This window comes from Oncorhynchus gorbuscha, linkage group LG24 (genome assembly GCF_021184085.1).
Source record: "Oncorhynchus gorbuscha isolate QuinsamMale2020 ecotype Even-year linkage group LG24, OgorEven_v1.0, whole genome shotgun sequence".
Taxonomy (NCBI): domain Eukaryota; kingdom Metazoa; phylum Chordata; class Actinopteri; order Salmoniformes; family Salmonidae; genus Oncorhynchus; species Oncorhynchus gorbuscha.
The window spans coordinates 54,050,881-54,078,500 of NC_060196.1; the positions used below are offsets into that span (position 1 = coordinate 54,050,881).

General features: G+C 41.7%; 2 protein-coding genes across 4 annotated transcripts; one reads left to right on the forward strand and one right to left on the reverse strand.

The window, feature by feature from the left end:
* Positions 1-28: 28 nt before the first annotated feature.
* On the forward strand, positions 29-22,728 carry LOC124012270 (diacylglycerol O-acyltransferase 1-like; the record flags this gene model as incomplete). The annotated part of the gene is made up of 17 exons (XM_046325737.1): positions 29-495; positions 908-995; positions 12,233-12,273; positions 12,498-12,583; positions 12,853-12,905; positions 13,403-13,508; positions 13,673-13,801; positions 17,227-17,301; positions 17,464-17,567; positions 17,984-18,022; positions 18,207-18,248; positions 18,350-18,394; positions 19,579-19,691; positions 19,932-19,997; positions 20,208-20,295; positions 20,410-20,472; positions 20,605-22,728. Coding segments are annotated over 17 exons (1,752 nt in total), but the record flags the coding sequence as incomplete, so codon positions are not given.
* An 85-nt stretch (positions 22,729-22,813) lies between these two features.
* LOC124012306 (cilia- and flagella-associated protein 20) lies at positions 22,814-26,630 on the reverse strand. 3 transcript variants are annotated; one of them, XM_046325785.1, is made up of 6 exons: positions 26,120-26,629; positions 25,577-25,656; positions 25,385-25,496; positions 24,889-25,077; positions 24,032-24,142; positions 22,814-22,955 (listed from the first exon to the last, which is right to left on the reverse strand). In XM_046325785.1, exons 1-6 carry the CDS (start codon positions 26,201-26,203, stop codon positions 22,953-22,955), a joined length of 579 nt encoding a protein of 192 aa, XP_046181741.1. In that variant the 5' UTR covers positions 26,204-26,629; the 3' UTR covers positions 22,814-22,952. The 3 variants fall into 3 exon arrangements, with proteins under 3 accessions (XP_046181741.1, XP_046181740.1, XP_046181739.1); XM_046325784.1 differs by having other exon boundaries at positions 22,814-22,958; positions 26,120-26,628; XM_046325783.1 differs by having other exon boundaries at positions 22,814-24,142; positions 26,120-26,630.
* Between the last annotated feature and the right edge of the window lie 990 nt (positions 26,631-27,620).

Below are 27,620 nucleotides of genomic sequence, written 5' to 3' on the forward strand. Positions count from 1 at the left end.
CGGTGCGCCACTTAGCAGTACATAAATAACTTCAACTCCCGAAGTCCTCGTCGGTTCACTTCAGGACGACAGAGCGAGCCGCCGTAGAATCTCATACAAACTATCGCTTCTCCTGAATCAACCGAATGTTGACGTTTACAACAGGGACTGCAGACCGCTCCGCTACAGCTTGCTGACAACACGGGCTGGACTTTCCAGCCGAGACTTGAGGGAGAAACGTCTAGTGCAATTCCTGCAAGATAAGGTTGAATGTAATCAAATTTCGGAAATGGTCGACAGAGTCCCCATGATGACAGGCAGGACAAGGAGATCAACCATCGGCCCCACGCCGGCGGGGGGCAATTCGAAACAAGCCAATGGCAGCAAGCAGAGCAGCGCAGGGGAAAAAACGCCAAGCCATCCGAGCCACAGCAACGGGAAGGTGAAGAAGGAAAACGAGGTGCACGAGCCGGTCAGGACACCACTGGAGAGGAGTACAATCTGCGAAAGACTAAGGTAAAGCATGACACAGAAGCGTAACACACGGTAGAGCACAACACACGGCTTTTTGAGCTCACAGACACGTCTTCAATCCCTGATGTCTTCAATTCTAGCTGCCTGTCACTGATCTTTTGTCACTCAATGTTATGCATTGAAGGCCTTTGGTATTAACTATAGGTTCCTCATAATGAGGCCAAAGACTAATCAGCCAGGTTCACTTAATCAGTATGTTCTCTTTGCTTAGCTACGTGTTTGAGAGAAATCTAGGCCACATGTCTATAGGCTACATTTGCAGATCATGTAGCTATTATGCAGTGAATTTAAACGTGCTGTACACCATTCAGTGATCCTCAATCTTGGTCCTGGCTGGATGATTCACAGCAGTGTGTTGGTTCAACTAATCAGCTCCTTATTACTGGCTCCCCAGCTGCCATGTCCTCCAGGAGTCCCTGCTCAGCTCAGCCAGTGGATACAGTAACTATAGAGGCATCCTCAACTGGTGTGTGGTCATGCTGGTAAGTGCTAGTCTGCCTTCTGTGCATAGGAAATTGCACATTAAATTGTCATCCACCTCTATGATTAAGGAAATATGGACATGTACACACAATAGAAATTGAATGATTAATAATTATATTTATATAGTACACTCAAAAAATAATATATATATATATATATTTTAAATGGGGGGGTCTGATGTGATTAATAAGGAGCATGCTGCACTTGATGCACTCTTTTTCTTCCAATTATTGATAAGCATGTGCCTATTAAGAAACTGACTGCAAGAACTGTTAAGGCCCTGTATATTGATGAGGAATTGAAAAGCTGTATGGTTAGGTGGGACGACGCAAAAGGAGTTCATATCTGATTGGCAAACTTACTGTAAAATTGAGAAATGATGTGACTAAACTGAACAAAAAGAAATTGTCTTATGAAACCAAAATAATTGACAAAGTATGATGGGAAAAAAAGTGTTGGAATACTTTAAATTAAATGAAGGGCAGAAAGCCATTCAACTCCACCATTCATTGAATCACATGGCTTATTCATAACAAAACCTTCTGATGTTTCCAATTACTTTAATGACTTTCTCTGGCAAACTTAGGCATGAAATGACAACATATTCATGCATAAAAAAAACTAATGAAAGAAAAGCATTGTAATTTTGAATTCTATAAAGTTAGTGGAAAAGTTGTCCATCAATAATGAGAAACCACTTGGTATAGACAACTTAGATGAAAAGCTACTGAGAATAGTAGTGAAATATATTGCCTCTCATATATAAATTTTTATTTAATTTATTATTAACCATGTTTGTCCTCAGACCTGGAGGGAAGCCAAAGTCATTCCACTACCTAAGAATGGTAAAGTCCACTTTATTGGCATTAAGCAAAGCCAGTGTGTCTACTAGGGTTTCCGTTAGCAGGTAAAAGCTGGCTTTTGTCTATTTAAAAAAAATATATATATTTATTAAGGAAAGCTGATAAATAAAATTCCCACCGGCAAGTTGTCCGGGAGAAGTACAAATCCCATTGCTTTTGAACCTTTTCATTGATGGAAATGGATTTGACTGGTCATGTTTATTGGTCTGTAGGTTAATTTGCATAATTTAGTGGAATTAAATTGGCATGTGTGTACAGTATATTTGTTATGCATCTTATTTCCCGGGACCACCCATACATAGAATGTATGCACACATGACTGTAAGTCGCTTTGGATAAAAGCGTCTGCTAAATGGCATATTATTTTATATTATTTATTTATCACGTGTACAGATACAGAACCTTTGAGTGCAAAATCTGTCAGACCGCATGAGAGCTGCTGCTACAGCATCTTGTGGTGCGTTCAAGACAACTGGGAACTCTGAAAAAATACGAGGTTAAATCATGACTTCAGTGATCTTCAGGTCGGAAAGTCGGGGCCCTAGAAAGAGGCCAGAGTTCCCGAGTTGGATGAAAAATGCATCAGACTTATTGCTTTTTAATGTTGAAAAAAATGTTTCCTAGGCCTACTGGCTGTATGAATTTGGAATCTAGTCTCACAACTGTCCCAGAGTCTGTTTGGAATAGGCTATTTCTTTCTCAACAGGCTGACCAATAGAATAGGTATCATAAACTTTTCTATGATAGTAGATTGACATAGGCTAGTGATTTTACTGTTCGTTACTCAGCTTGTTGGCTGAGGAAAAGTACATGTGGACAGTTATTCTGTTCAAAGTACATCAGAATTCTTTAAGAAGGACCGCACATCATTACATCCTCGACTTGCGTGTTCTGTTCATATGAGTTACCGTATTCTAAATGTGATTTGTGTCATTCTGAGCACCGTGGGTGGACGTTCTAATCATGTTAAGCACCCAATGCATATGGGTCTGGTAAATGAAAACGTTGCCGGTGAAATGTCCGGTGCCACATTTTCCGTAACGGAAATCCTGGTGTCTCTTTATTTATGATTCAACCATGTATGTGTCAGCAACCACTGCAGCCATAAACAAAGAGTTGCAGTCAGTTTTAGAATGGGTGGCCAGTAATGAACTGAACATTTCTAAAACGAAGCATTGCATATGGTACAAATAATTCCCTAAGTTCTAGACCTCAGCTGAATCTGGTAATGAATGGTGTGTCTGTTGTGCAAATTGAGGAGACTAAATTACTTGGTGTTAACTAGGATTGTAAATGTTCATGGTCAAACCCTATTGATTCAATGGTTGTAAAGATGGGGAGGGATCTGTCTGTGATAAAGAGATGCACTTCGACCCTCTTCACTGTAATTGGAGTGATCATATCAATACTATGCATGTCAGACTCTCCTGGCTAAAAGTAAAGGAAAGACTGACTCCATCACTTATTTGCATAAGCAACATTAATGTGTTAAATTCAAAATTGTTGACAGTCAACTTATACACACCAGTGGTCTTTTCACAGTTCCCAAATCCAGGACCCCAAATTCAGGACAAATTCTAGAAAACATGCAGTATTATATAGTCATGATTGCATGGAACTCACTTCCAGCTCAGATTTTGCAGATAAACAACAAACCTGATTTTTTTCCTTTTTTTTTTCCCCCATGATTTCAAGCAAAGAGGCACTGAGTTTTAAAAAACGGATAAAAACAACACCTCGTGGCTCAACGCCTCTCCTCTATTTGACATAGATATTTTTTGTGTATGTACTGATATGTAGGCTGTGTGGCATTGTTTTTAAATGTATGGGGTTTTGTCCTTGACCTGCTTTTGTCTATTAATGTTCATTATTATGACATGTTCTGTGTGGACCCCAGGAAGAGTAGCGCCTGCTTTCCCAGCAGCCAATGGGATCCAAATAAACTACCAAATCTAGGCCTGGGATTGTGCCCCTGTTTTGCCACTGAAATCGTCTAGACCTATTTATGCTTAACGCTTAGGTCAGGTGATTATTCTGTGAAAAAGGTGTTTTGAAGACAGACATTCAGAAGTAGGCCACTGCTACATTTTCATAAAGCAGGCTGTGCAGAAGGCTCTGGTTACTCTGTGAACCACCATCACTCCGTTAGTCTGGTCTTTGATCTATTTCAGCTGGAAGCCAGTTGCGGTAGGAGAGAATATAGTGATGCTGCTGGTAACAGAGCAGCTGTATTGGGGCTATTCAAATCAATCTGCATGGACCCATATTGTCTTTTTTAGACTCTGGAACGTGTTGAATATTCTTCTGTCAATCAGGGCATTCATTGGATCTGCATACTGAACTCTGATCAACTTTGAGGATTAATGGTTGATTATCTTTCTCAGTAGGCCTACATTTCTTCTTTCCTGCCAATATCTGCAGTTTTGATACCTAGCTGAGATAGGCAGACCATCTCAGCTTCTCTTGTGCTGTTGTCTACACAGTGAGAATCATGCATACAGTAGTTAACCGTTGTAACTCAACAGTGTGGTCATTTCTTTTCAGTGCTGTCTCTCAATAGCAATAGTAAACATGATTTTTATCCATGCTACGCCTGTGCACGGCAAACATTAAATGATTATCTGTTTTGATAAGAGAATAAGGAATTCGTCCCTTCCCGCCTCACATTTTATTATGAGAGAGAAGTGTTATGTGAGCTATGAAGGGACTTCTTGGCCATGTGTTATACAGCTTGCCTCATTCAACTCTCTCGCACTCACCCACTCACGCACTTCTTCCTCACTTTCGTGCCCTTATATCAACAAACTAAAACTTTACTTTACATTGTAGCAGTGACATAAAAGACAGTCACCACCCCTCTCTTGACACTTTGGCAGACACTCTGTGGTGGGTATTTAATACCTTGTCCTCCTGTTTCTCAGTGAGAGGAGTCTGACAGGAGTTCTTACTCTAATCTCTCTACAATGAGTCACTTCACAAATTTTGACTCCTTGTACGACTCCACCTGCCTCATGTAGCCTACTGGCAGACATGGGTCGAACAACACAGCCAAGCAAGTTTTCTGGCATAGGTCCATTAGACAAACCGGAGGTCCATTTTAGCTAGGTTTAATGCGGTCTCTGTTTTGATCAGTCAAGTTTGCATTGTTTAGATAAGCAAGGTGCAACCTATTTACACAGTACAAACAAGGTCTGCCTGGTATGCTAGGCTGCTGGCATTGTTACAGTAATGGAATGGGCAATGGGCTGTCAGTTGACTTTGCTGGGGAGGCCAAAGCACTCATGACTCCCATCAAGTGTTTGATTTGTCAGATGTGTTCCAGTTAATTCTGTCCCCAAGGCTAAGGTCAGACACAGTCTGAGGTGAGAATTTATTTCTTCCTTTGAGGATAACCATTTTCCTGTTCTCCTTCAAAAGCGTGACTGGAAGTTCAAGGCTATTTTATCGTTTTTCTGGCAGAACATGGCATTTCTAACTTGCACGGACAGAGGGGAGGAATTCTTAAATGATAATTACTGAAATGAATGCGGACAGAATCCCATGTCTTCTAGCTAAAAATAAACACTCATTTATTGCTGTTGGAAGAGAGACTGCTGGAAAAGCTTCCCGTCTTCAAAGCATCTGAGCGAGAAGTCTAATTTCCAAAGCCGGTATTAATCTGTCTTTGAAACATGATCGCTATGCCATTCCCCAGAAATCATCCCTATATTCTTTGTACCCGGTAATGAATAATTATGAAATTCAAGTGGAAAATTTCTGGCAAGAGGGGATATGTGGGCTAGAAAACAGATCTAACAGCGAGGAATGTCCATAGAAATATAATTAATTTGAATGTATTTCTATGGGCATGACGTCCACTGTCCTTTTTGCAACAATCCTTTACAGATGGCTTACCACATCGTCTTACGTCAGATTCCGCCTGACAAACGTTGTGTAGGAGTGATGCCATCTGACGTAAGAAAATATTATTCTGTCACAATGATGCCCAGCTTGTTAGAAAGGGCTTGTTCCTTTGCATGTGCTGCTTAATGTAGGCCTACCCAGGTTTCTCTTTCTATTAAAGGACTCCTGGCCTAGGCTCCATCTATCCACTGTATGTAGGCTGTGTCAATAAACCATCAATATTGCAGTTTCCATATCTAATGAGTCATGTACACTATATATACAAAAATATGTGGACACTCCTTTTGTATATATAGTGTACATGACTCATTAGATATGGAAACTGCAATATGAGTGGATTTGGCTATTTCAGCCACACCCACTGTTGACAGATGTATAAAACTTAAATTGAGCACACAGCTATGCAATCTTCGTAGACAAACATTGGCAGGAGATTGGCCTTACTGAAGTGCTCTAACTTTCAACGTGGCACCGTCATAGGATGCCACCTTTCCAACAAGTTCCAACAGTTCTTCACATTTCTGTCCTGCTAAAGCTGCCCTGGTCAATTCGGAAGTGCTGTTATGGTGAAGTGGAAACGTCTAGGGGCATCAATGGCTCTGCCACGAAGTGGGAGGCCACACAAAGCACGCGGAACGGGACCGCAGAATGCTGAAGTGTGTAGCTCATAAAAGTTGTCTGTCACTCACTACCGAGTTCAAACATGCCTCTGGAAGCAACATCTAAAACCTCTTACCTTTGGAATATTGAAGTCTCATGTTAAAATGAACCACCAACTTTCATATGTTCTCATGTTCTGAGCAAGGAACTCAAACGTTAGCTTTTTTTTTACATGGCACATGTTGCACTTTTACTTCTCCAACACTTTTTTTTTGCATTATTTAAAACAAATTGAATATGTATTATTTATCTGAGACTAAATTGATTTTTATTTATATATTAACTTAGTGTTAATTCAGTATTGTTGTAATTGTCATTATTACAAAAATCAGCCTTATTATTTTTTGTTTTTATTTTTTTTATTTTTTTATCGGTATTGGCTTGTTTTGGTCCTCCAATAGTCTGTATTGGAGTGGAAAAATCATAATCGGTCGACCTCTAGTGGAAAGCCTTCCCAGAAGAGTGGAGGCTGTTATAGTAGCAAAGGGGGGACCAACCCATGAGATGTTCGACAAGCAGTTGTCCACATACATTTGGTAATGTTGGGTAGCCAAAGGCCACATGCATACTTGATGCTTAGCTACACTACATGACCAAATGTATGTGGGCACCTGCTCGTCGAACATTTCATTCCAAAATCATGAGCATTAATATGGAACATTGCTGCGGGGACTTGCTTCCAGAGTATGTGAGCGGCGTTGAGTGTTCGGAAATCCCGCTCATCGCTCATGGAGCGGTCCGCACTCACAGGAAGAAAAAAACTGCCACTTCAAATTGGCTCCATTCATTAAAATCACAATTTAACCAACACCCATCTATTGTTGTGGCTACCTGGACTTACCATTTCGTATTGAAACCAAACCATATGATTTGAATGAAAGGTGTTTGAAAAAAACATGAAACGGTGAATGTAAGAAGCTCACCTTTTTAAATAGGCTACATGTCCTATTAAACAGCATATAAACACTCTAAATAGGTCAGGAGCCTACAAATAAACACATTGTGAGTGTGACACACTAGGCTGGTAGGGAGTTGGGGACATTAGGTCCTCAGCATTTAAACAACATTTCTTTGTATTAAATAATTTTATAGCCTTGAAATAAATTTGTCTGTGGCTTCAGGCTCATGCGACGGTGCCTGGAGAGCAGGCCTGCAGTGGAGAATATCCTCTCCGTACTTGCAGAGCCGCTGGGGATGCTAAACACCCTTTTGGCCAGAGATTGTTTTACTTATATATTTAATTAATTTGAAATTTTTCTACTCTCTGAACGGGTCTCCTGGTCTTTTTTTTTCACGGGCCTTTTCGGAACGGGTCTTACTATCCTCGAGTCCATTCGGAACGGGTCTTACTATCCTCGAGTCCATTCGGAAACGTGTCTCCTAAGTTATGCATATCGGGTTGTGTGGGGAAGCGGGGTCCACTTGGGAATGGGTCAAATATATTAGACCTTTGAAGACCTATAGCTCAAACATACAGGTAGTATTGAGTTTTTTTTGGGGGGGGGGGGGCTGAGAGCAAATTAGCAGTTCAATTATATCAGATGACAGAACAGGTACATTGTGAGAAATGAGGAAAGTTGGCCTTATACATATTTATTTCACCCTTGTTGATCCCACATCTCCTGTTTTTTTTTGGAGAGATACAGTATGGCTTGTTTTTCCTCCTGTATCAAGTTCCTCTGCCTCGTGTGGGTTGGTCCCCAGGGTAATCTTTTGCCAGAATAGATTGTTATCAGCCTTCATAGAAGGGAGATGATTAAGTATGGCTCATATCAATATGGGGCAGTTGACTTTGACCTGTCAAAATCAAGATGAGATCCCATCTCTGGTCCAGACTGGTATGCATTCCTCTAACTACTAAACTAACACCCTGGAACAGAAATTACTACTGATCATTGTCTTTTCCTTCATATGATTTTGTTTGTATGAATTTTGTCAATACAATAGAGGAGTTAGACATGCTCCGGAACTTTTTTTAAACCTCCCACTTTGGGCTGGATGTGTCAACGTATAGTTCATACATGTATAATCAATGAGCAGAATTACTGTCTTCAATTAACCATGAAATCTCTAGTAGAAAGCAACTGTTTTTCTGGAAGCTGTGCTGCACCCCATGTGGGCCAGCACCCTAGAAATTCGAGTTCAACCAATGAGCTTCAGCCCCAAGCCATGAGTCACAGAAGGAGAGCAACGACGTGGTGCACAAATCTGCACATAATGTGATGTAGTATGCCATTTTTAGGGGTGACTTTTGGCTCATGAGTGCTACTTTCATAACTACTGGCTAAAAAGTATAAAAAAAGTACTGGAGAATCCCTTTAAGAATGGCATAGCCTAAGTTTACTATCACAGTGTACCTTTTGATGTGAACACTCCCATATGATTTCCAATAGATAAAGCACATTAGCGCTATCTCCAACAACAATATTGGTCGACCAAGAGTCGTCTCTTCTTTCAATCAATTGGTCAAAGTTTATCAACACGTGCATTTTTATATAGACACATTCTATGTTTGAATAAAATCAACTATATGTAGGCTACTGTGCTTGTCTGATGCTTTAAGCACAGCGATCAAATAAAAATTTAAGACACACAAATTTCTAAAGAAGAGCCTAAATCCTGACCCTCCTCCACCTGCTGCTGGCCTTTTGCAGATTCAACCTTTTTTAAGCTCCTGATGTTGCCGGGTAATAGACTACACCAATGTAATGTACAGGGTCATAGGCTACACCAATGTAATGTACAGGGTCATAGGCTACACCAATGTAATGTACAGGGTAACCTTTTCCATTTGGCGTGCCAAGTTATCGTACCATTTGTACATTTTCGTGGAACAGTTTAATTTCTAATAAGGTCATCATACAGTGGTCCTTCCTTTAAAAGTTACGAGCTTATGCTGTAACCGTTTGTGGTAGATGGTAGCATTCTGTCATTGCACCACACCATCTCAAAATCAATGTCATGGGTTTAATCAAAACTCTATGTAAATGAAAATTATACAAATCTAAAACTAACTTTTACATTGCCAATATGTAAAAATAGCTTCCATAAAGCCACCAAATACAAACATTGTAGCCCACAGGTAGAAAGTATCGGGGCGGCAGGGTAGCCTAGTGGTTAGAGCGTTGGACTAGTAATCAGAAGGTTGCAAGTTCAAACCCCCAATCTGACAAGGTTCTGCCCCTGAACAGGCAGTTAACCCACTGTTCCTAGGCCGTCATTGAAAATAAGAATTTGTTCTTAACTGACTTGCCTAGTTAAATAAAGGTAAAATTAAATTTAAAAAATAAATTACAATTAAATCTTATAAACCACATTGGCTACACATGACCTATCTGCAGGGAACATGAAACATTGTATCAACTATTAACTTGGTCTGCACAAAGCTTATGCTATCAACATTGGAGAGGGCTGGAAAGATGTTAAATAATGTTTACGTTGGGAACTATTGTCATTCGCAATTAATGTAAAAACAAACTTTGTTTACTTGCTGTTTTGAGGCAAAGGAAAAAATAACTCTGAGAAGCTCCACGATGATGGTGAGTTAAGACAATTGGAAATAGTATCAGATCCCCAAATGGGAACATTTATAGGCCTATATTTGTGCGTAGGCCAGGTATGTGGCAGGGTCTGCAAACAATCACAGATTACAAAGGGAAAACCAGCCACGTCGCAGAGACCGTCATGCTCCCATGGCCGACATGAGTAAGACATTTAACAGTGTTAACCATCGCAAGGCTGTCGGCTCAGACGGCATCCCTAGCCGCGTCCTCAGAGCATGCGCAGACCAGCTGGCTGGAGTGTTTACGGGCATATTCAATCTCTCACTATCCCAGTCTGCTGTCCCCACTTGCTTCAAGATCTCCACCATTGTTCCTGTCCCAAAGAAAGCAAAGGTCACTGAAATAAATTACTATCGCCCAGTAGCACTCACTTCCGTCATCATGAAGTGCTTTGAGAGGCTAGTTAAGGATCATGTCACCTCCTTACCCGACACCCTAGACCCATTTCCTTACCACTCCAATAGATCCACAGATGGTGTATATGACATAACACTGCCCTATCCCATCTGGACGAGGAATACCTACATCAGAATACTGTTCATTGACTATAGCTCAGCATTCAACACCATAGTACCCTCCAAGCTTATCATTAAGCTTGAGGCCCTGAGTCTGAACCCCGTCCTGTGCAACTGGGTACTGGACTTCCTGACGGGCCGACCCCCAGGTGGCGAAGGTAGGAAACAACCTCTCCACTTCGCTGATCCTCAAGGGTGCGTTCTCAACCCCCTCCTGTTCACCCAAGACTGCGTGGCCATGCACACCTCCAACTCAATCATCAAGTTTGCAGATGACACAACAGTACTAGGCCTGATTACCAACAATGAGACAGCCTACAGGGAGGAGGTGTGGTGCCAGGAAAATAACCTCTCCCTCAACGTCAACAAAACGAAGGAGCTGATCGTGGACTTCAGGAAACAGCAGAGGGAGTAGCCCCTATCCACATCGACATGACCACAGTGGAGAAGGTGGACATTTTCAAGTTCTCCTGCGTACACATCACTGACAATCTGAAATGGTCCACCAACACAGACTGTGTGGTGAAGGAGGCTGAAGAAATTTGGCTTGGCCCCTAAGACCCTCTCAATTTTACAGATGCACAATTGAGAGCACCCGATGTCACAGGAAGGCCAAAAAGATCATCAAGGACAGCAACCACCCAAGCCACGGCCTGTTCACCCCACTATCATCCAGAAGGCGAGGTCAGTACAGGTGCATCAAAGCTGGGACCAAGAGACTGACAAACAGCTTCTCTCAAGACCATCGGACTGTTAAATAGCCATCACTAGCCGGCTACCACCCGGTTACATAACCCTGCACCTTAGAGGCTGCTGCCCCATACACTGTACATAGACATGGAATCACTGGTCACTTTAATAATGGAACACTCATCACTTTTAATAATGTTTACATACTGTTTTACTCATTTCATATGTATATACTGTGTTCTACTGTATTTAGTCAATGCCACTCAGACCTTGCTCATCCTAATATTTATATATTCCATTCTTTTACTTTTAGATTTGTATATTTTTGTGAATTGTTAGATATTACTGCACAGTTGGAGCTAGGAACACAAGCATATCAAATACACCCGCAATAACATCTGATAAATATATGTATGTGACCAATAACATCTGCTAAGTAAGTGTATGTGAAAACATGTGATTTGATTTTGAGGTAGGCCTAGTCTATACGTAATCAACTGTTTGTCCTTTCTCAAGATTGACAGGAGTGATCCAAACAAAAGACAATTAAGTGACAACTTTTTCTTACTAATGTAGCCTAGGTTATGCGTTCTGCAAACATGTCCACACCTCAATGACAACGGTAAGAGAATAATAATAATATATTGAATGCATTAAAAAAAAAATCCATAACCAAACAAACATTGTAGATTAGAAATGATGGTAAATATACTACTGGTGTGTCATCCCCGCAGACTGAAATGGATTAGTCCACTCTGACTGGTGCCAAATATATATATTTGCCATTGATCGACAAAAAAAAATGTTGGTCTACCAACAGCCTATTAACTAAACAATCGACCAGTCGACTAAATGGGGTCAACCATAAAGCACATTTAACAGTTATATTTGAATCTTTAACAAACGCTCTTATCCAGACAGACTTACAGGAACAATTAGGGTTAAGTGCCTTGCTCAAGGGCACATTTTGATTACTGGCCCAATGCTCTTAAGCGCTAGGCTACCTGCCACACACTGATTTACAAAATCTCTTCAATTGCAGGTCTTGAGCAATGCACGCCTTTTCCTGGAGAATCTCCTAAAGTAAGTATGTGCAGCTATAGGCACCCCAAATAACTATTAGTCTATGTTAAACTTTTATATCATCATTTGTTTATCACTGAGATCCTAACTATCTCCCATCACGACTGCAGATCTATTCATTTTGACCGCAGCTTCTGTAGGAAGCCTCTCATAACTATCTCCTCCTTGTGAACAAAAATATCCATCCATGTGACTATTTTCTTCTCTTTCCTCCTCTCTGATAGATATGGGATATTGGTGGACCCTATCCAAGTTGTTTCACTGTTCTTAAAAGACCCATATAGCTGGCCTGCACCATGCCTGGTCATTGGTATAAAGCTTAAATCTGTTTCCTCTTTGGCATGCTAACTGTATTATTGTGGTGCTTGTACATCTTCCAAAATCTATTTATTTGAATAGCTCATTGTCTGGCTTTTGTTGCTTAGCAACCTGAGTTTATACCCATTTTAAAATACCATCAAGTGTTTTTCCACCAAGTGTGGGCAAATGTACTCATTTTGGAACAACATTGTAGTAATATTATACGGCTGTCTTTTGTTGAGTACCAGAGTCTGTGTTTTTATTTTTCCTCCCCTGCAGTCTCCAACGTGTTCATAATGGCAGCTTTGTACACGGAGCGGAGGCTATCTGTGGTGAGTGTCGTGCCATAATGTCTGGGACTAATGTGAATGATGCACTGTGAAATCTTACTAATCTCTCTGTTGCTCGTGAACACAAGCATTTCAGACATCTGTTAGCTGGAAATGGAGGGGGGTAGCATTTTCCTCTCATCAAAACCAATGTGGCTCCTCTAGTTGACATGGGCTGTTCTTTGTGTCTTTCGAAGGTCACTTGTTGTTTTTGGTTAGATAAGGATTATATTGTCTTTCACCCTCCTAATATTTATTAGATAGGTCAGTGAAAGACTGACAGGAAAGGTGGGAGGAGAGGGGAAAGGATGTGCTAGAAAGCGTGGGCTGGATCCGAACCCACAGCCTCACTGGTACCCACACCCTTACTGGTACATGTATTCTGGAGGCAGCCGTTTTAGTCCACCCCAGTCCCACAGAGATCCCAAATAGTTTTAATTGTAATCCTGTGCTCAGGCCACTGTGTTAACAATTGTTTTAATTCCTGTTGCTATATGCAGGGCACCATCTCCGAGACGACTGGATCATTCCTTTACTTGGTCAATCTGACTACCCTCCTCTGTTTCCCATCAGCCACTGTGCTCTTGCTGACCTCCATGACCCCAGGTGAGATGGCCTGATCGTGATGCTTACACTGCATGGTCATATACATAGATCTAATGTGTCTAGGCTTCAAATATTTCTTGATCAAAAGGACTAAAGGCTTTTCTCAGAGTGGAAGAGACACAAATAGTTTTGTAAAGCTTGATGATGATATTTTTCTTGTCCAGCTGGTGGAGTCTTTGCCCTGGGTGTATACACCATCCTCTTCATGAAGCTGTACTCCTATAAAGACGTTAACATGTGGTGCAGAGAGATTAGACATACCCAAGCCCGCACCCTGACCCGCTCCCATTCATGTGAGTACTACTGACCACTAATGACCAGTAGTACCACTGTGTCTAACATTACATTTTAGTCATTTAACAGACGCTCTTATCCAAAGCGACTTACAATTAGTGCATTCATCTTAACATAGCTTGGTGAGACAACTCATCATATCGTGTACATTTTCCCTCAACAAAGTATCTATCAGCACAGTCAGTGTTAGTAGGAAAAGACAAGTGACCTTTTTTGGGGAGGGGTGTGTCGGGGGCACTCCTGCAGTTATTTAAGATACTCTTCAAAGACGTAGGGTTTCGGACATTTCGGGGGGGGGTAGGAAGGTTGAACACACATTCTGGATAAGTTGCAGGGGTTTGATTGCACAAGTGGGGAGCCCAACCAACAGCGAGTTGTAGTAGTTTAGGCGGGAGATGACAAGGGCCTGAATTAGGACCTGTGTCACTTCCTGCGTGAGGAAAGGTTGTGCTCTACGGATATTGCAGAGCATGAACCTGCAGGAGCGAGTCACTGATGTTTGCAGAGAACGACCGGGTGTTGTCCAGGATCACGCCAAGGTTCTTTGCACTCTGGGAGGGGGACGCCGTGGAGTTGTCAACCATGATGGAAAGATCTTGGCACGGGCAGGTCTTCCCAAGAGGAAGAGCAGTTCCGTTTTGTTCAGCTTGTGGCGGGCTGACATCCAAGCTGAGGTGTCACCACCCAGGTGTCAGATAAGGGGAAGGAGAAGCGTAGTTAAGTGTCATCCGTATAGCAATGATAGGAGAGACCATGTGAGGATATGACTGAGCCGAGTGACTTGGTGTAAAGAGGAGAACACTTGGGGGACACCAGTAGTGAGAGCACGTGGTGCAGACATTGATCCCCTCCACGCCAACTGGTAGAGCGACCTGCCAGGTAGGATGTAATCCAGGAGTGTTCAGAGCCTGAGATGCCCAAACCTGGGAGGGTGGAGAGGAGGATCTGATAGCGCCTGAGATGCCCAAACCTGGGAGGGTGGAGAGGAGGATCGGATAGAGCCTGAGATGCCCAAACCTGGGAGGGTGGAGAGGAGGATCGGATAGAGCCTGAGATGCCCAAACCTGGGAGGGTGGAGAGGAGGATCGGATAGAGCCTGAGATGCCCAAACCTGGGAGGGTGGAGAGGAGGATCGGATAGAGCCTGAGATGCCCAAACCTGGGAGGGTGGAGAGGAGGATCTGATAGAGCCTGAGATGCCCAAACCTGGGAGGGTGGAGAGGAGGATCGGATAGAGCCTGAGATGCCCAAACCTGGGAGGGTGGAGAGGAGGATCGGATAGAGCCTGAGATGCCCAAACCTGGGAGGGTGGAGAGGAGGATCTGATAGCGCCTGAGATGCCCAAACCTGGGAGGGTGGGGAGGAGGATCTGATAGAGCCTGAGATGCCCAAACCTGGGAGGGTGGAGAGGAGGATCTGATGGTTCAAGTTGTCAAAGGCAGCGGATAGATCTAGGAGGATGAGGAGAGAGCGTTGGCAGTGGAGAGGCTCTGTGATACAGAAGAGAACTGTCTCGGTTGAGTGAACCGTCTTGAAGCCTGGCTAGTTAGGGTCAAGAAGATCATTCTGAGAGAGCTAACGAGAGAGTTGGTCAGAGACGCTCACGTGTTTTTGAAAGAAAATAAATTGGGGATACCGCCCTGTCGTTTTTGACGTGAAAGGGGATCAAGTGTTGGTTTCTTGAGAAGGGAGGGGACTCTGGCCATATTTAAGTTAGAGGGTACGCAGCCAGTGGTCAAGGATGACTTGATAAGGGAAGTGCGCAATGGGAGGAGGGGAATGGGGTCAAGTGGGGTAGTTCTGTGTGTGGGATCAGTGAATGAGTAGCGGACTTCGTCCACTGAGGGAGAGGGAGGATTCCGGAGGATGGAGAAGAGTTTCCCAGGGTTGGCGACAGAATATTTAAATTTAGAATGATAGTGGCTTTACCAGCGGATACTGAGGAAGAGAAGGTAGAGAGGTGGGACTGGAAGGATGATGGGTCCTCCGGTAGTTTTCCTCCATTTCCGCTCAGCTGCCCTCAGTCCAGTTCTGTTAGCACGCAGTGAAGGACTTGGCAAGCGGGAGGGGAAGGTCGAGCCGGCCGGGAGGAAAGGGGACAGTGAGTCACAAGATGCGGTAAGGGAGGAGAGTAGGGTCGAAGAGTCAGGAAACTGGAAGGACGAGGATTTAGCAGAAGGGAGAGAGGATGGAAGAGGATAAAGTAGTGGAAGAGAGTGAAGATTGCAGCGACACATGACCATCTGGGTAGGGGCTGAGTAGGAAGGGTTGATGGAGAGGAAAGGAAACAAAGTCTTTTCCAGAGACATTAAGGTGAGGTGAAGCATATTGCCTACTTTGTGATTGGGGAAAGGGTGAGGTCAAAAGAGGAAAGGAGTGGAAGTTAAAGTTGCCCAGTACGATTAGTGGTGAGCCATCGTTGGGAAATTAGCTGATCAAGGTGTCAATGTCATTGTGGGCTATAGATGACAATAATGTTAAGCTTGAGAGGAGTGACCGAAACTGCATGGAGTTCAAATTAGCGTGACAGTTGACAGAGGGGGGGGGAGAGAAAATCTCTATTTAAGAGAAATGAATAGCCCTGTGCCACCACCGCGACGACCAGATGCTCTCGGACTATGAGAAACACAGTCAGATGACGAGAGCAGCTGGAGTAGCAGTGTTCTCTGGGGAAATCCATATCTCCGTCATGGCCAACACGTGAAGGCAATATAGGCTGAGATGAACTCCGCATACAGGTTTACCTTCATACTACCTACCTTACTTGCTGTGTGTGTGTGTGCGTGTGTGTAATTAGGACTTAAATTAATTTAAGTAAAAGCACAAATAGCCAAAAATGTTATAGAGGTGCTTCAAATTCTATGGCTGCCATCTTTCTACAGGACAACCTCCAGAGGATAATACTCTACCTGGTTGATATTATTGGTATTTGTGATCTTTACTCCAGTGCCGCCAGTGTAATTAAGTCAACTGGATAGCATCGCCAAATTAGAATGTTGACATACTCACTCTCACACTTACACACAGCGCTGGGTCTTCTCTCAATTTGCACCCTCGATAACATGGATGCTGGCTGAGATCTGATTGGCTATCCCAGGATAATTACGCTGACCTCTCCAAAATGCATGTGATGTGAGGAGAAATAGACTGGTATTTAATTAGCTGTATGAGTAACTTCTGTGACCTGTTTCTTTGGCTGGGCTGTTGTTTACTGCGAAAAGCTTTCAGAGTTTGTTTAAATATGTATATTTTGCCCCCTGAATAAATACGAACACACACACAGATGATTAGATGCACCCTCATGTATGCAGCAATGTCACACTTTCTGAAAAGTTACTGTTCTGCCATCGCCATCTATTGGTTGTATAGAAGTACTGCTGTCAGAAATATTTTTTTGTCCATCCACACTTTCTATGCCCCCATAGGTCCATCTGTGGCCCAGTCAAATGGATCAGCTGTACATTCTCATGTGTCCTACCCTGGGAATCTCACACACAGAGGTCAGAACAGAAAGAGATGCAGAACATAATGACTAGTAGCTAGTTGCAATGTACAGTTGGGAAGAATAAAAAAATCAATCCAAATAAACCATTTTTTACATACAAAATACAATGTGTAAGATGAATGAATTTATTGTGTGTTTCGCTATCCTCCCTCCACAGATATATATTACTTTGTGTTTGCCCCAACACTCTGCTATGAGCTGAACTTCCCCCGGTCACCACGGATACGCAAGAGCTTCCTGTTGAGGAGACTCTTTGAGATGGTGAGGTCAAAGATCATATCAGGAAAACAGAGCAGTGCTATTTACATACATACACCCTAAATAATACACAGTGCGATCATGAAAACATATTTTAAAGGGCCAATTCGCAGTTAGTGTTTTTCCCCACAACTGTTTCAGTAAAAAGCTGAGAGATGGGACTGGAGATATGTAATCACTCTCAAATTCATAGATGCAAGAACGTCCCATCCATGCAGTGGCTATGCAGTGTTTGTTTTGCATTCACTTTGTTTACAAACATTGGACTAAAACAAACTAATCTCATGAGGCATTTATTAAGTTACAACCTTCAAGAATCAATGGGTACATATCATAAATCTAACAAATTGATGTCGCAACTGCTGCTTGCCCCTTTTAATACATTTTAAAGATGCTGTGTCATCTCAAATCTTTTCCAGCTTTTCTTCATACAGTTACTGATTGGATTGGTACAACAGGTACGTTCATGATGTGTTATCCATACTGACATTACCTTTGTTACTATTTGGTGTATTTTCTCTCATCAAACCAGATTAAAATTATTTTGATTAATGGGTGACTTTATTATCCCAAATCACAAGATACACTTTTATGTTAACCATGTCTCACAGATGCACTAATCTAGATGCTATTCTTCTTCAGTGGGTAGTGCCGACGATTCAGAATTCCATGAAACCATTCCAGGTAAATATTAACATCTGTTGTCTGTTGGACTCCTGTCTACTCAACTGCTCCATTCCTTTGTACTTGGGGGGTGACTTAGTTTCATGTACCCTCTATGGCAGGATATGGACTTTTCCAGAATGATGGAGCGCATGTTGAAACTGGCTGTGAGTACAAATACAGACCACATAACCTAAACCCATGTCTCCATTAGGGCTGTCCCTGCCCCCCCCCAAAAAAAAAATCTTAAATTGACAAAGTAGATTCCCCCCCCATAAATAGACTGTGTTTTAATAAAATCAACTACACTGAACAAAAATATAAACGCAAAATGTAAAGTGTTGGTCTCATGTTTCATGAGCTGAAATAAAAAATCTCAGAAATGTTCTATATGCACAAAAAGCATATTTCTGTCAAATTGTGTACAAATCTGTTAACACCCTTGTTAGTGAGCATTTCTCCTTTGCCAAGATATTCCGTCCATCTGACAGGTGTGGCATATCAAGAAGCTGATTAAACAGCATGATCACAGGTGCACCTTGTGCTGGGAACAATAAGGCCACTTTAACATGTGCAGTTTTTTCACATAATGCCACAGCTGTCTCAAGTTGAGGGAGTGTGCAATTGGCATGCTGACTGGAGGAATGTCCACCAGATAAATTATGAGTATTTCTGTCTGTAATAATAAAGCCTTTTTGTGGGGGGAAACTCATTCTGATTGGCTGGGTCTGGCTGCCAAGTGGGTGGTCCTATGCACCCCTGCCCAGTCATGTGAAATACATAGATTAGGGCCTAATTTGTTTATTTCAATTGACACAATTTCTTATATAAACTGTAACTCAGTAAAATCTTTGAAAATGTTGTGTTGTGTATATTTTTGTTCAGTATATATGTACTGAGTTTGACTAATGCTTTAAGGACACTGTTTGATGAAATAACATACACAAATGTGTTATTTCATAGTTTCTTTCATCAAATATATATATATATAACACATACATACAGTACCATTCAAAAGTTTGGACACCTACTCATTCAAGGGTTTTTATTTTCACTTTTCTACATTGTTGAATAAAAGTGAATACATCAAAACTATGGAATCATGTAGTTAAATGCCAAGTGTGCAAAGCTGTCAAAGGAAAAGGGTGGCTACTCTGAAGAATCTCAAAATATTTGGTTACTATGTAATTCCATAGCTTTGATTTCTCTATTCTACAATATAGTAAAAATAAAGAAACCCTTGAATGAGTAGGTGTCCAGACTTCTGACTGGTACTCTATGTACATAATCCTTCATGTCCAGACTGTCTAATGGCACAAGGCTTCCTCTCCTCTCCCCTCTACCCCAACAGGTTCCCAATCATTTAATCTGGCTCATCTTTTTCTATTGGTTTTTCCACTCTTCCATGAACTTCGTAGCTGAGCTGATGCAGTTTGGAGACAGGGAGTTTTACCGGGACTGGTGGTAAGTGGATGTTGATTTCCAGTTAGCTTTGTATTCGTTTTTAGTTTGTTATTGGTGCAGTGATACCATGTGAATTGTACCATGTGTTTGGGTTACATGTAGTGATAGATGTAATACTAAAATAGCTTAGTCAAAAAAAAAAGTTTTACTTCGAGCGAGACTGCCCTGCACATCCTTTCCCTCCATGTCATATACAGTTGCAACTTTGTCTCTCTGAGCCAGTCACATGTTGTTTTGTAGGAACTCTGAGACTGTCACTTACTTCTGGTCTAACTGGAACATTCCTGTGCACAAGTGGTGCCTCCGGTGAGTAGAAGTTGAAGAAATAACATTGATTGGAACAATACCACCACCTACAGCACTGACTTTATGGCAGTGTGTGTGTGTGTTCACTAAGTGCCGTAACCTTCTGTGACATTATAACGGATGGTTTTAAGATCTACTGTAAAGTACACTCTTGGTTACTGTCTACAGTTACAAACTAATACATTTATTTTCATCATCCGTTCTCCACAGCCACTTTTACAAGCCCATCATGAGGAGGGGAGTGAATAAGTGGGTCGCCCAGACGGCCGTCTTCCTGGTCTCCGCCTTCTTTCACGAGGTTCGTGTGGGTGGCTGTCATCGAACACTGACTCATGGTTTCACACTTGACTTACCTGATTTTACATTTCAGTGTTAAAGGCTGCACTGTGTAATAGTCCTCCCTCTCTTTCAGTACTTGGTGAGCGTTCCTCTGAAAATGTTCAGACTGTGGGCGTTTATGGGCATGATGTCTCAGGTCAGACAACCTTTTCATTATCAAACGGTGGCTTGGGTGACATGGTCCTTTTGTTAATGGTTACACACAGGTTTTTAAAGGACCTGGCTTTAGAGTTCAAGGACGGTTTCCCCCTAAAACTGACCTTTTCAGATCCCACTCGCCTGGTTTGTCGGCCGCTTCCTGAGAGGTAACCATGGCAACGCTGCGGTCTGGATCTCGCTCATCATTGGCCAGCCCGTCGCCGTGCTGATGTACGTCCATGACTACTATGTAATACATTACATGTCACAATCATGAACAGTTGGTCGCAAGCAGAGGAGCAATACATTATACTAAAGGACAAATTGAATGTCAAATGTTTACTTTGAAAGGGAAATATATTATATGAAGCTTGACTGAATTGGTAAGAATTTTACACTAAGTAAATAGTTTGGCCTCCAGAAACAATTTCTCTAATGCACTTATACATCAGAGACTTGGCGCCGTCCTATCATTGCTGTGAAACACTGCCCTGACAAAACTAGAGAACATTTGTAGGCCTTTTCTCGGTTTCTTAGTCTACAATTATGAAGATCAACAGACATTCCTATAGATAAACCTTACTATCGAAGTGCTGCTTTTTCTCATGCGTTTGACACGTCTTTTTTGCCTTTGATTAAATGACCTGAGTATTTGAAGTTGTGTGAACTCATGTGGCTGCAGTAATAACCAGTCACATGTATTGTGCATAAGTCAAGCCAAATCTGTTATTACACTTGTGAAACTGTAATGTGTTTGCACTACACTGCATGCTGTTTGCTAATAAATATTATTTTTTTTTGCTATAATCTTTGTAAATTATATAAATGGAACTGGTGTTGTACATGCAGCTAAGAAAAATATGGAAATGTCTGTTCTACTCCATTACAACCAACTAATTGCAGCAATACCACAAATGGAAGAGGCAAGTAGAAGGGGGAGAAAGTAAGGAACTTGTCTGTCAGCACTGTGTTAAAGACTAATTGTGGTAAATAGAAAGTACACCAGTTTCATTTTAAGGACCTAGAAATGTACAGCCTGTGCCATATTGCAAAATAGCTAGGAAGAGATTTAATGTACCGATTCCATGGCACATGTTTATGAACTGATACACAAAACAACGCCGGATTCACAACTGTTTTTCAATTAAAATGATTTATACAAAATTCTTGCAACCCAATAGAATGTTATAGGGGATACAACCATCCCAGCTCTGCATAATGTGCTGCGAAGAGACAATCATTATCATTTGTTTTGGTACTGTCCATATGTAGCTTGTTTTTGGTCACAGGTTCAGGAATGGCTGAGTTTACTCCCCCAGGTAAATGCTGTGATTTTAAAGTCAGTCATATCGATCAATAATAACACTCTTGGCAACAACTTTAATCTGTAAACTGAGAAGAGAAAAGGTTCAGAACTTTGAAACCGCACAGTTAAAATATGGAAAATAAATCAACTGGATGGTGAGATAGCTGGGAGGGGTTGAGTGTTACCTAAAGTCACAATCTGCAAAAACTGATCTACCCCCTCCCTCCCCAAAATGCACGAAATAGACGAGTGCTCTTAAGATATATTCAAAGAGCATCCGAGCTTAAGTACAATGTATTGTAAAATAAGTTGATGTTTTATGCCAATATTGCCATCCTATTAAAAAGATGCTGGTGATCCAAACAGTAACAACCATTGATTGTTGTACCAAACATACAGTATGCATTTATCCCTTTACACCATTCCAGACCTGCACTGCAGCGATTCTGTGTTGTCACTAGTATACTGGAACTGGTCTAGTTAGCCCTCAACCCTTCATGTTCAATAGGACAGTCCTATACATGCCTTTTCTTCAAAGGGCCTACTCATTCATGCCCATGTGCCTGACATCTCTACATGAGCCAAACCAAATCCAGCCTGTATTCTCACTTTAGAAACTAAAGTGCTTAGTTTCTATTGTCATGTATTGTAGAAAATAAGTATTGGTTAAGTTCAGTTTTAATTTTCTTTACACTTCATTCAGGAAGGTTGCTCATTTACAATTTCAAGATTAGTGTATTTGATGGGCAGGTAAGAGGTATTTTCAGAATGTGATGTTTGTTTATACTGTAACTCAACTAAATATCTATTTTAAGCCCCCAATCTAGTGGGTGAAATGTTTCTAGAACCTTGAATACCAGTGTGAAGTCAGGATTGCATATGTAGGATTGCATATGTAGGTGAGTAGATTGTTTTCTATGAAATAAAACCCTGCCTGTGGATCTGTAACCTGACTATTTGCTTTCTTGTACATGTAATAACCATGAGTTTACTTTGTACATTGTTGCACAATAATTGAGGGTTCCACTTTGAATTTGCTGATTTTATGCTAAATGTTTATTGTGCAGAGAAACAAGAATTTAGGAAACAATCACATGGTTCCAAAATATGAAAAACAAACATTAAATTCAGACAATCTGCAGATATGGAGGAGGAGAATGGATTCAGCTGCCCTACTGCTATAAAAATACAGAAGACAAAAATGTCAATTAGCTACAAGAACTGCAATCCATATTGTACTTAAACAGATCATTCTTTGAGCTGCATATGGACCCTGGTCAAAAGTAGTGCACTATAAAGGGAATTTGGTGCTATTTGGGGTGCAGACTGTGGTCAATGTTCCCTCCACATGCAGTCCAGAAGAAATAACCAGCCCGCGAAGACACGCGAGATTGAACTGAACGTCACTGTCAACGTTTCACTCTGTGTTTGAGTCAACATAATATTAGCCCCCTTTCAATGCAACATACGGAAACAAAATGAACTATGCACGACTCAGTCAGATTTAGTTTTAGGCAGAGCGCATCGTCGGATGGATTGCAATTGACAGGCACGAGCGGTCATGAATAGATGTGCTTGTTTTGGGATCAAAGCAAGATATTTTTCCCCAGTTATAGCTAGTCAGCAATGGAGGAGTGATGGCTTCCAACAAAAGCACAATGTGTACATTTCTAGCCATCTTTGAAAAGCAAGTCAGGTAAAAGCTTTCTTATGTCTTGAAGGGGCAGTGCTGTATAAATAAGAACCAATAAGCATCACACTGCTACTGTAGGTAACCAATAAGCATCACACTGCTACTGTAGGTAACCAATAAGCATCACACTGCTACTGTAGGTAACCAATAAGCATCACACTGCTACTGTAGGTAACCAATAAGCATCACACTGCTACTGTAGGTAACCAATAAGCATCACACTGCTACTGTAGGCTGTATCATGGAACTATTATTCACTATTTCAATAGTTCCATGTTAAAATGTTATGGGATGCATTTTCTCCATTGCTTTTGATGATAGGCCACTCTGGTAGTCCCACATTATAATAAAATAGCCACAGTAGCAAACTAACTTAAGCAGGCCTCAGTGTTCACAGTAAACGCGCGCCACAGGTGACACAGAATTTTCGCTCAAGTTGGTGCTCAGCAGACCTAAAATTAGCTCAGTGACGGAATTTATTTTAGGAAACATTGGCTGTAGGCCTACATTATGACAAAATGTAAAATGTATCTTGAAATTGACATTATTTGTGCTCACCTTTGCTTTGTTCTGTACGGGTAAATACAGTTTGAACTCTGCAGGGAGCTCATCTTCGGAGTACAGTCGGTCAGAGAAGTACACTCTCCGGATGCGGCAGTTTGCATGGATCTGAAACAAAGCATGTTTAATATGAGTCTGGAAGGAGAGTTTACAGTCTAGCCAGACACCTAGGTATTTGTAGTTGTCCGCATATTCTAAGTCAGAACCGTCCAGAGGAGTGTTGCTAGTCGGACGGGCAGCGAACGGTTGAAAAGCATGTATTTGGTTTTGGATTTGGATGATAGAGAAGCTGGGGAGGCTTGGGCAAGTAGCTGCAGGGGGTGCAGAGCTGTTGGCAGGGGTTTGGGTAGCCAGGAGGAAAGCATGGCCAACCGTAGAGGAATGCTTCTTGAAATTCTCAATTATCGTGGATTTATTGGTGGTGACAGTGTTACCTAGCCTCAGTGCAGTGGGCAGCTGGGAGGAGGTGCTCTTATTCTCCATGGACTTCACAGTGTCCCAAAACTGGAGTTAGAGCTACAGGATACAAATTTCTGTTTGAAAAAGCTAGCCTTTGCTTTGCTGACTGACTGTGTGTATATACTGCGTGTAAAATACAGGAAAGGTAATGCAATGTGCCATTTAATCTTATTCCAAACCTAGCCTAACTGATAATTCAAAGTTTGACATAAGAGATAGCCTGGTCCCAGGTCTGCCTGTACCGTCTTGCCAACCCCTATCGTCACCAAACTTGGCATGCCAATGACCACAGGAGTTGGCAAGGCAGCACAAACAGACCTGTGACCTGGCTAGGTAAGATATCTGTATAGTGTATCTTGGACCATGACCCTGGTCCATGAGCCTTTCTGACTGACCTGCACACGGAGTGTCTCGATGTAGTTGGTGCCGTAGGCCCGCCGTGTGAAGTCAGACAGGTTGAACTGGATCTGGTTCCAGCCATCGTCCAGCCTCATGGGCATGGTACAGATGAAGGGTTTTACCCGCGTGGTGCTCTGGTAGTTACTGGCCCGGAACCGCCTCCTCACATTCTTGTCATCCAACACCTGTGATTGGAAAGGGAGAGCTAAGCTCAGTCAAACTGATCACTTGTACCCTTTTCACACCACTGAGCCAAACCGAAGCGAGCTGTACTGGACTGGCCTTGTTACGTATCCACCATTGTAGCTGGGACCACACTGTAAAGAAGAATATGAATAGAATTTAAACGAGCCAGTGCAGTACGGGTCAGCCCTTATGGTGTCAATCAGGTATTGTTGTATAAGGAATTGCTTTACATGTTTTACAATATTGTACAGCTTTCTTTGTATACATATGCAATGGATCGGATTGTTGACTTGGATGATAACCTACCTGGACTTCAAAGGTGAAATACTTCTTCAAGTTCTTGATGATCATAACCAAGAAAGGTAGTTTGATGCCAAGTGTCTTCTTTGGGTCTGCAGGACATGTGATGTAAGTTGTGCTGTTGAATTTGAAGAGAAACGGTTAGATGTGGTTGTCCGAGTAAGAGAAAACAGGCTAGTGAACATAGAACAAGCTTACCTGACATTTGTTCCCTCCACTTCAAGCACCAGCGACTGGATGTCATTGTCTGTAATCCGTTTTATGTGGCCGTTCCTGACCTATTGCACAAGCAACATTTTGAAATGGGTAAGCTAGCGTGTACTATTACTTTTAAGAAATGTGTTTTATTGAATGTGAACTCAGGAAGATTAGGCCAACTGATTATCTAATGGGTATCTAACCTAGCTAATAAACTGACGTTAGCTAGCTAACTAAAGGCCTGATTGTGACAGTGGCATGATGAGTACAATGACAACACAGTAGCCTTCAAATCGGAGTTAAAACAAAGCTTACAGCATGGCATGTCCTAATGCTAGCTAGACACTGGGCAGTTTCACTTTAGTAACCTTAGTTAACTTCTAGATTTATACTGCATTGTCATGCGCAAACTGGTTATCTAGCTAGTTATATGTCTAAAGTTGCTCTCTGGAGCTCACCACCATACCATGCCCTGCAATAAAGCCAGCCTTGTCAAATTAGCAAGCAAATTCATGCGTAAGCTTGTGTAAAATCGTTGCTTACCTTTTTATCCCATATCTGAAGAGGTTTGCTCCCAATGCTATACAATATAGATAGGAATCCACTTTGAAATGTGTTTTTAAACATTTTCTGTGCGTTTATAACGCCGTCTCATGTGCATGTGTTGTTACTTGTTGCTAACGTTACTTTAGTTCAGCTAATTAATTTAGCTTACGCTTCAACTCCCAAGTTCCGTGTGGCACACAATAATGCTGCTTCCTTCTGCCTCGCAAAACGCACCAAAAACATACGCGTCTTCTATGAAAAGTACCTTCAGAAATGTTACTAAAGTTTTTGCCGTCCGGCACCACCATCTGTACCGGCAATATAAACCATGCACTTGCTCGCCTTTTCCCCTTTTGTGTTGTTGAGTTGCTATAAAATGTCAGGCGGCGCCCTTATTCACAGCGGACATCATGGTTGACTCGTATCAGCTACCATGGAAACACAACGCTTTAGCCGGACCAGAGACACTTTCGAGGAGATGGGAAACTCCATAGAGCCAGCTCGTAGTTAGGTGGGGCCTTATACACCCCTTTCTGTGTTTGTAAAGATTGCCACATGAGGGCGATGCTCGCAAATTGGTGGCAGAATATGGGGGAATTCTTAGAAAGCAAGCAACAAAAAAGCCTCTATTTACATGTTGTTTATGAGTGCATTTCACACTACATCTGGATTATACTTGTACTTTCAGGCTTGTATGAATGTCCTGCTTAATATAATGTTTGTGTCATGGCAAATCAGCTGCATTATACTTCAAAAACCTTTCAATCAGTACAATAGTTCTTTGGCTAGTTTTTGTTACAGCCTATGTCAATGGGCTTTAGCATTCTATGCCAACAATTCCTGCATCCAAAATAGTTATTTTGCAAAGATAACAACTAAATATAATCTTTGTGACTGTTCAAGCAATAATCAAAACATCATTGTAAAAGCGTATGAGAACCCAAAAATATATATTTTGTTTAGAATTCATAAAAACGTAAATCTTGGGTATGTTGAATGGGCGCAGATGGCGATGGCTTTATTTCTGCAGCCAAGAGTCGCGCGCATCTGTACCTTATGTCAATGTGTCGTGTCCTGGAAAGGGGTCTATAAATTCCTCCATCAATTGCACAATATCATTTTTATCTCCTCCTTTCTGTAATATCTCTGGGCATGGCTGTCTGTCATGAGGGATCTGCAACATGTAACGCAATGGGACTGTCTAAAAACATAACTGCAACAGTGTAGCATCGTTTAACTCCCACAATATTTTTTTGCAACATCTGAATTACCTCTTCCGTTTCATCAAAGAGCTTATTGTGTTTTTGATTAGACATAAAATAAAACTAATTATTTATGCCAATCCCAGATAAAGGTTAAAATTGTTCTAATAACACAAAACAAGATGAGGAGATTGAGCCATATCAGGGCTCCATAATCATCATGTTTAGCCAACAGAGCTCGTGATTTGGCGGGGAAAGTTTTGTTTTTGTTTTTTGGCAAACTGACAGAATCCAAG